Source organism: Panthera tigris, chromosome C2, assembly GCF_018350195.1.
Source record: "Panthera tigris isolate Pti1 chromosome C2, P.tigris_Pti1_mat1.1, whole genome shotgun sequence".
NCBI classification, from domain to species: Eukaryota; Metazoa; Chordata; class Mammalia; order Carnivora; family Felidae; genus Panthera; species Panthera tigris.
The window spans coordinates 28,525,228-28,535,045 of record NC_056668.1 but is presented as its reverse complement, the minus strand read 5'-3'; the positions used below and the strand labels follow the sequence as shown (position 1 = coordinate 28,535,045).

Here is a 9,818-nt window from a genome sequence, read left to right as displayed (position 1 = left end):
AGATTTAAATAAAAGAATGAAGTGCTTAGGGGAATGGCAGGCACATAGAAAATGCTCATTTAAATTAGCTATTATTTGTCACAGAAACTTCATGACCACAGCAGTGATTTAGACAATTCAATCCACACCTTCTTGAGCTGAATCAACATCCAAAGTTTTCTTTCCACTAAAAAAAATTATCTCAAAAATATCGTGCAGTAGCTTATTTGAACACAAGGAATATATACACAGACTATAGTAACGTGATAGCAAAAGTCACAAGAGCTGCAATGCTTTCTGGAAAGACAACTCTAGTTTTGGTAACTTTTCCTGACACTGATACAGTTGACTGATTAGCACTTTTATTATCTGTTTCTTTCTTGCTGGTACAAACATCGAGATGAGACAGTGCATTTCCTCAGTTTACAAACTTACCCAAGAATGTGGGAGATCCATATCTGTACAAGAAGACTTAAGTTGTGGGTGGTGAGTGCAGCGCAAACAGTCGTTCCAGGGTCCAACTTGGGCAATTTGAAAATCAACACATGTCCAGAGAGGGGTTTCTGGAAAAAGCTTCCAGCTGTTCCACATCTGAACTTCACCTTCATTGTGTGATAACATTTCTGCCATATTGCCTCCCGTGGAAATGCTGGATCTAACCAGTGATGCAGAAATAGAATCCAATCTCCCCTCCATTTCTTCCTTTCCCCTTGTGCTAACATTACTAATTTTCTTTTCTTGGGATTTGGTTAATTTCATACAGGAAATTAAAGTTTCATCTTCATCTTCTGAATTACAAAGAAAAATCAGTTAAGAATATAATATGGGTTTTATACTTCCTTTGATATAGTAGAAATGAATGAACATCACAGGACAAACCAGGAATTCATTTACCTTCACAAAATAATTTAAATTGCAATTCTTTAAAGAGAAATCCTTTGTATAGTAAATGATTTGTTTTGTAAGAACAGATTGACCTAAAAGATTTTGAAGCTGTATGTAACGATTATATATAGTCTGGCTACACTGACTGAAAGCCACATGAAAATAGTATACTAAAAGATATTTTAGAAAAATTACAAACTAAAAAATTCCCCATATCATATAAACATGGTATGGTCTGCTTGCATTCTTTTTTTAATGTTTATTTATTTATTTTGAGAGAGAGCGAGGGGAGGGTCAGAGACAGAGAAGGATAGAGAGAATCCCAAGCAGACTCTGTGCTGTCAGTGTGGAGTCCAACATGGGGCTTGATCGCACAAACCATGAGATCATGACCTGAGCCAAAATCAGGGATCGGATGCTTAACCAACTGAGCCACCCAGGTGTCCTGGTGTGCTTATATTAAGTTTTTTTTTTTTTTTGATTTTTGGAAATAATGTGTATAGAGAGCATCATAAGAAAGTAAATGAATTATTCCCTGTACGTAAATAAAAAATGAAATCTCAGTGGACATGGGCTGAAATACCACTGGTATTCTAATTTTTTTCTGATATCAGTCTATAAATAGATTTATGCATAAAGTGTTTCTCATAGTGAAATACTTTGGAAGAGGAAGAACAAGACTGAGAGAACAACAAAAAGAAAGTATATCTTTAATACTATGAAGTTGATTAGTGAGACCTATATTTTTACATGTGGTGAAGGGTCTGATGAAATTTCTAGGAATATATAAAACAATTACAGAAAATAGAAATACATGCAACCCATGTATGGAAATTATACCATATCACAGAATCTCTTTCAGTTCAAATGTTTCATTGATGTAAACCAAAGATTATGATTAATAGCATGTAATTGTGAATAAATAAATGAACTTCAAAGTTGCATGTCATGACATGCCATTTTGCTGCACTCACATAAAAATTGAAAAATACTGTTTCCCGTGGCCAAAGAATGGGAATAATGAACAATTAGGACCCTTATTATCTCGTTCTCCCACGCTATCCCCGAGTCTTGTCTTGAAGGGAAGGAGATATGGTATATAAAAGCAAAATTCACGAATAGGGTAAGGATATCTGTTTCACAAATAAATTTCTAATTTAAAAACCCTGAAGATTTAATGGTTATTTTAAGACCTTATCAAAATGGCCTTCATTTTATATATGCTACTCAAATTCTTTCTCAAAGAATTTTTGGCAGCTTTTTGACTTCTTACTTACCAAGGTTTATTAATGTGGGTTTTATCTCATTCAGACTCGGCACCCTGGCTTTCTTGGTCCAAACCAGTTTCTGTAGTCTCTTTAACGTCCCCATTGATTCCGCTGGGTCACCGCCTGATGTTACAGCCTAGTACAAACACAGCTCAAGGTAGGGGCAAATTATTCTTCACAAAAGATTAAATTTAAAATGTGTCGAGATCATAAATATGAGAAAATTAATAATGTGACCTCAAAACCTGTAGCCTGAGACAATTTTAAGCAATAACTTGAAAGCAGACAATTTTTTGGTTTCAAACTTGTAAAATATATTACAACCAGCCAGTCATACTAAAGTAGGGCATTTTTTAACCTTTTTTTTTAACTTCAAAATGCAACAAAATGGATTGAATCTGGTGCCATCTATGTGCTTGTACTCAGTGTGAAATAGTGGAAAGACGCAAGGTCTTTGCAGGATAACAAAGAAGGAATAAGAGGTTTAAAGTTGCTACTTGCAAGTTGTTGGAACAGACTGATGGTATGCACAAAAAAACAAAAACAGAATTTAAATTTTCTTCATTTTTCTTCATTTTTTCTTTTGGAAATTTCTGGTAAACCAGCATTTTATTTCAAGCATGAAATGTTTTCAAATAATATACTTTTCTTTGAATATTGCTTCTTGCTTTTTAGATACACACTGAGGAAATAAAAAGACAGCCATATTGTTCTATACTGTAGTATATAAGTGTCACTGGTTTATTATAGCAAAAAATATGGATAAAAGAATTAGTAACGCTTATGACTCAAAATTTCTTCGGAAGGTACAGAAACGCTTCCCACGAGTTTAATGTTGGCAAATTTGTATTTATACTGCTTTTCCTTATTATATTTAGGATAACCTACTCTTAACAATTTCACAATATTTTGGAAGCTGATATTTTATGTTAAATTTAATACTAATTGGTAAAATAGTTGTATTCTGTGATGTTATTAGATATGAAGTATTACATAGAGGAATACTTCCTTCTCATCCAGAAATCGCTGGACTCAGAAATATTTCTCTCTGCTTTTGCCTATCCTTTCCATTGAACGGCTGATAAATGACATCTAAATAGATACTGCAGTTCGCAAAAGGTGAATGACTTTGCTTCCTCATTAATGTTTGAATGAGAAATATTTATAATAGTGCTTTCCCATCCTTTGAGAGAGACTATGAGCCCAAAGAAATGTTTGCAAGAAAAGGCTCTCTGGCATCCAGACATTTCCAGTCATTAGATTCAGCACTTGTTCTTGGTCTTTAAGAATGACTTTGAGCAGCCAATATAAACTTGAGGCTCTGTCTCTGCATAATGGCACCTGAGTAGGAAATGTGACGTTTTGTCAGAGCAAGCCATACCTGTTTGCGTTAAATAAATGGGGAAATATTGAAATCATTTTAATCTTTCAGAGAGGCCTGGGATGAGATTTTCTTGATATGCAGAATCTTCCCTCTCTTCCAAAGGTCATGCTCAGCTCAACACAATTTCTATTGCTGTTTACTTTTGTATCATTTTCTCCTGTGTTCCTCTTCAGTATTTTCTGAGTTACTCAGTTTTACAGGCCCTGTAACTCAAGAAGAGTCATTTTCTAATCTTCAGGCTCATCCAGCAATAATAAGCTGACATTGCACAACCACTGAACACAATTTTCTTTGTTGTACTTCTTTTCTTATAGCAACCTCTTCCTATTCCAGCCAATGCTTAATTGCTCCACTGAAACACTGGCATCAAAAATGGCCTTTTCCCTCCCCCTTCTTTGTGAAAATGACTCCCACTTGATATGGGGAAAGGTGTTACATACCAGGGTAACTGAATTCCATATTAATGATTTGCCCCTAGGAGGAAGAGAAGCATTTGTATAGTGTCTAAATTCATATAAGTGAGATCTCATGGCCCAGAGGTGTTAAAACAAACTGACCTCTCATTATTTTGTTCAAACTGTGTTATAGCCTTTTTAAAGCAGAGTCTTGTTAACTTTCATATCTTTAATCACTCATGGAGCTTTGAGTTAATAGAGATCAGTCTATTGCATTTTATTCATTTTTCAATTACATATGTCTAGTATAGTACATGGCCTGATAAATGTTTGCTAAATGTAAATACACTTTTGAGTTCATACATATGTTTTATCTACCAAATGGATTATCCACAGTAAATTTTTTACACTAGACTGGCTACTTTCTAATAGCAAACTACTTCCAAAAAGCTTTCTCTTGCTATTAGGTAGTACATACCTGAGTGATGAAACTTAGAATAAAAATTATGATAAGAGATATAGAATCATTAAGATTATCTATTGAAAAGAAATCCTTTAGAATATTTCCAAAATTGTTATTCACTGTAGTCTCCTAATCTATTACTTATAAATTTGTGCTAAATTTGATTAAAATTACAATAATGTGCCTTTTATTCTATTTTTTAAATGTTTATTTTTGAGACAGAGAGAGACAGAGTGTGAGCAGGGGAGGGGCAGAAAGAGAGGGAGACACAGAATCTGAAGCAGGCTCCAGGCTCTGAGCTGTCAGCACAGAGCCCAATGCGGGGCTTGAACTCACGAACCATGAGATCGTGACCTGAGCCAAAGTTGAATGCTTAACCGACTGAGCCACCCAGGCGCCCCATAATGTGCCTTTTAATTCCTAGATGTTTTCTAAGAAGACTGACTTTTAAATTGAACTTACCATTCAACCAATCAGTGAAAGTTTATTGAGCACCTACGATATGCCAACATTATCATGCATTCTGGGGATGTGGCATTGAGTACGTGAAATGAGACCCCTGCTTTCATATAGTCTACATTCTAGAGAGAAATGACATACCATAAACAAATAAACAAGTACATAAACAAGAAAATGTGCCATAGGCTATGCTAAGAACAGCATGACTGAGTGTAGATGGGAGGACGGTTACTAATTTACATTGGTTGATGGAGGATGTTCACTAAAACTGAGGCCTGAACCTCAGTTCAGATGTGAAGATTTGGAGACAGTTTTGAGCTCCACGGATAGTCAGGGAGGACATTTCCAGGACTATGATTTAAATAACAGAGAAGGGTCAGCTAGGCAAAGAGCAGAGGGAAGAGAATTCCTGTGAGGATAAGACATGTGCAGGGGTTCTACAGCTGAAATTCCGGGAAGAATTCTTAGCATTTGCCCCAAGGAAGAGAAAGGAGGGGAGAGGGTCATAAGATGAGCCAGAGACTTAATGAGGGGCTCTCAGGGAGGCCTTTGTAGAACAGTTGAAGAGCATGTATTTTGTTCTAATCAGGCAAGTGACACATTTGGTTTACATTTTTATTCGTCTTCCCTCTTTACTGATCCCTCTTTGTGATCATCTTACTTTTTAAAGGACTTTTCCCAAAAGCATTCCAATATGCTCTGATCTGATCCATCGTTAATTTACCATATTTTATTTACCACCCTTTCTGCCCCCTTTCCCATGCATACTTCTCAGAAAAGTCAACTATGTTTACTTCCCCTAACTCCTTTCATTTCTCATCCCTTCAAATCACGTCATGTACTCAGCAATCAGATTGTGTTTCTGATATTCCATTTAGATTGCCTTTGTTTTCCAATGAACCATTCCCAAACTCCATTACTGCTTGGTATCCAGCAATACTGACCGTGATGACCTTCAAGAAACACTTTCTTTTCTTGGTTTCTGGGACACCATGTTCTCTGGTTTTCCTTTCACCAAATTTTTTGGCCATTCTTTCTCTAACCCCTACATGCTGACAATTCCTTTCTCTCAAAATTAAATGCTTAAATCCTTTACAACTAGCTCTGGGCCCTCGTCTTATATCACCATCATTCATCATTCATTACACACACACACACACACACACACACACACACACACACAATTAATGCCACTTAAATGCTGATGATTCCCAATTTATTTCTTCAGAGCTTCCTTCAGAGCTTCAGACTCACATACTCAACCGTCTATCTAAAATGATTTATAAGCCCTATCAAGACTGACCTCTAGCCCCCAAACTTGATTCTCATCTGGTATTCTTCCACTCAGTGAATGCCATCTTTCTCCACCGTATCGCACATTCCATAAATAAGATTATCACCTTTGCCACTTACTCTCCTTTGTCGACTTATATTTATTTCATTATTAACTTTGGTCTGTTCCATTACTGAGTTTGGTCTGTTCTTTAAATGTATCTTGAATCTGTTTCTTTTTCACCATTTCCATTGTTACCACCCAACTGAAAATCTCTAATTGGTTTTCTTTTTCTTTTGCCTTCCTTCAGTTGATGCCCAATAAAATGTTGAGTTCTCCTTGAAAGATATAAATCTGATGATATTACCGTCTTGCTTAAATTACTCCAAATTTCCTGGTGTTCTTTAAATACAATCCAAAATACTTGACTCAGTCTGTATGACCTGTGTTTCCAGGCTCCCTTCACATTCACAAGGTAAATATATTTAGGTTCCCAATCTCCAGAGCTCTTTTTTCTCAGTGTTTTTATGTATGCTGCTCCCTCTGCCTGGAATGCTTATTCTGTTTCTCCTGGATTAGTTAATTCCTACTCACCCCAGAAACTTCATACTAAATGCCATTTTTTCAGAGAGATCTTTCTTGACTCCCAAGCCCAAATTAGGTCCCCATTCTTTTACCTTCTTGGCTTTCACCACAGTTTCAGATTTATATTTTTGTCATCATTGGTTAAATGTCTTTCTTCCCCATAGACTCTAAACTGAAGGAAGAAGACAGGAGCCATAACCTTCCATATAGGTACCATGCAGTATCCTTAATACCTATAACATTGTTGATAGTTGGTACTCTCTATGAATTAGTTGAAGTAATGATATGAAATGAATGAATGAATAAATGGATGAAGACTTGATTTGGTAAAATATATTTCTTTAAGATGTAATGATGCAGAGAACAGCATTGGAAATTGAAAATGAGAAGAGATAAGAAAATTAGTGTATTTAGTTTACTTTTAAATTTTCTCCAATAAAATGATAATTATATGTGAATATAAATTAAATATTTCCCATATGTATGTTTTACTATGTATGTTCTGTATCTTTTATATATAAGTATGTATATACTTTAGTTAATTTTGTTCATATTCCTTAAATAATGTAAAAATTTGGTTAGAAGTGTTAGATTAAATACACCTCATTCTGACACTTTGCTTGACTATTAGGATGATAGAATAATTTTTAGAAAATAGCATCAATGAATTATTGAACTGGATTAGTCTTACAACCATATTTTATGAACTAGGATGGAACTTATTGGACATCTAGTCTACCAGCATTTTAAAAAATGAGAAAAACCAGAGAAGCTAAGTGGCTTATCCAGAGAAAGATAATTCATTAATAATACAGCTAGGATGAGAATCAAATATTATGACTTTTAATCCAATGTCCTTTCTCACAAGATTTTTACAAGCTAACATAATTACTAGTTATCTAGGATTGAAAGCCAAATTAAGACCAACAAAATCCAAGGTTTTGATTTATAAATTAAATATGACTCTTCAATGGAGGATATCAGGTAGACACTCTTAGATTTATAGGCCTATTCTTTTTTATATATATACCTCCTGTTTCATGTATATATAAATACATCATTTTTATTTTTATCTTATTTATATATTATATATTTATATACAGGTATAAATATGTAAATATTAAACACCTCAAACACACACACACACACACACACACATCTTCTTTAACATACATATTTCACTACAAGGGAATTTAATTGTTTTTTCCAATAGGATCCCTTCTTTTACACAGAAGAAATTTAGGCTTATGGAAACAAAATAAATCCAGACCACCTGTCTGAATTGAAAAGGAAGCTAGAAAGTAACGATAGACTTTGCATGAAGTAAAATAATTTCCCTTTGTTCTTTTTTTGTTGTTCTTCTGATTTAAAAAAAGAATTGTTCCTCTCTCATGACCTTTTTAACAAGTATTCAAATAGAAAAAGTCTGATCACTTGACGTCTATTTCATATAATTTCTTCAACATGGGAAACAGAGATCTTTTAAAATTAATTATCTTGGCTTATTTTAAAGGAAGGCTGTAGTGAACACTGAAATGAAACCTCAGATAGTTTCATATATTTTGCTTTGACAATTGTTCTCAGCTCCCTAGTCTTCTGACTCTTCACTTAGTTACCAAAGATTTGCCAATTTTAGGGTTTTAGAAATGATTTTTCAATGGTCACAATACACTATTAAGTAAAAAGTCAGTACGTAAATTTGCACAGAAAGTATAAACACCACTCTAAGTGGCTTTCTTTTCCTTCTTTAAATAGTTTGCATTTCCCAATTTTTCTACAATAAAGACATATTACTCCTATAATTGAGAGAAATTCTATATTTTAAAAAACATATTTAGAATGCAGGGTTTTTTTGTTTTTGTTTTTGTTTTTAATGTTCTGAGACAGAGACAGAGCGCAAGAGGGGGAGGGGCAGAGAGAGAGGGAGACACAGAATCTGAAGCAGGCTCCAGGCTCTGAGCTGTCAGCACAGAGCCTGATGCGGGGCTCAAACTCACAAACTGTGAGATCATGACCTGAGCCGAAGCTGGACGCTCAACTGGCTGAACCACCCAGGTACCCCTAGAATACAGGTTTTATAATCAAATCTATTTCTGCCAAGCAGAACATAAGTACCCAGTGTACCCAGTGTTTTTACTGTGAATTTATTTCTAGCCACTTGAAAAAAAAGATACCTAGGGACTGGGTAAAAATGAGGAAAGTTATCTTCATGGTAAAAACAAAAGGAATTGGTTTTAAATGGTGAGATTATTAAAACCTCGAAGCTAGGGGCGCCTGGGTGGCTCAGTCGGTTGAGCGTCGGATTTCGGCTCAGGTCATGATCTCACAGCTCGTGAGTTCGAGCCCCATGTCGGGCTCTGTGCTGACAGCTCAGAGCCTGGAGCCTGCTTCTGCTTCTGTGTCTCCTTCTCTCTCTGCCCTAAACCACTCGCAGTCTGTCTCTGTCAAAAATAAATAAACATTAAAAAACAAACAAACAAACAAAAAACCTAAAAAAACCTCGAAGCTATATGTGCATTCGCTTCTATATAAAAGTGACTACTGTCTATTTACGACTTAAAACATACTCTAAAAAGATAATTTGTAAGGTCACAGTGATCAATTAACACTTTGTAACTCAATGCACAGTAATAAAACCAAGAATTATAAACTAGAATCAATCAATGCAAACATATAAAAATAAACAAGTCTCTTTTCAGAGGATTATTTTACTGCTTTCTTGGAACTACAACTAACTAAAATGACAATTTGAGAATATTTCATCTGGGGGCGCCTGGGTGGCTCGGTCGGTTAAGCGTCCGACTTCAGCTCAGGTCATGATCTCACCGTCCGTGAGTTCGAACCCCACGTCGGGCTCTGTGCTGACAGCTCAGAGCCTGGAGCCTGTTTCAGATTCTGTGTCTCCCTCTCTCTCTGACCCTTCCCGTTCATGCTCTGTCTCTGTCTCAAAAATAAATAAACGTTAAAAAAATTTAAAAAGAAGAAAATATTTCATCTGTATAAATGAGATATTGATTGAAAAAATAATTGGTGGAAAAATTGCCATGTTGATGTTAGGTATTCTTATGTAATTATAATTACAAAATTTATTATTTTTTAATAATAGAAATTAAGATAAAACTCTGGA

At 35.2% G+C, this 9,818-nt stretch overlaps 1 protein-coding gene across 1 annotated transcript in view; it reads right to left on the bottom strand.

Annotated features, from left to right (window-relative positions):
* Positions 1-367: 367 nt before the first annotated feature.
* The window catches only part of LOC122230683 (putative uncharacterized protein ENSP00000383407), a 29,502-nt gene continuing 20,051 nt past the window's right edge, over positions 368-9,818 (bottom strand). The window contains exons 4-5 of the mRNA XM_042956872.1: positions 2,142-2,268; positions 368-767 (exon numbers count right to left, since the gene is read on the bottom strand). Coding sequence (XP_042812806.1) covers positions 403-767; positions 2,142-2,268 — 492 coding nt within the window. The 3' untranslated portion in view covers positions 368-402. The remainder of the gene's footprint in view (positions 768-2,141; positions 2,269-9,818) is intronic.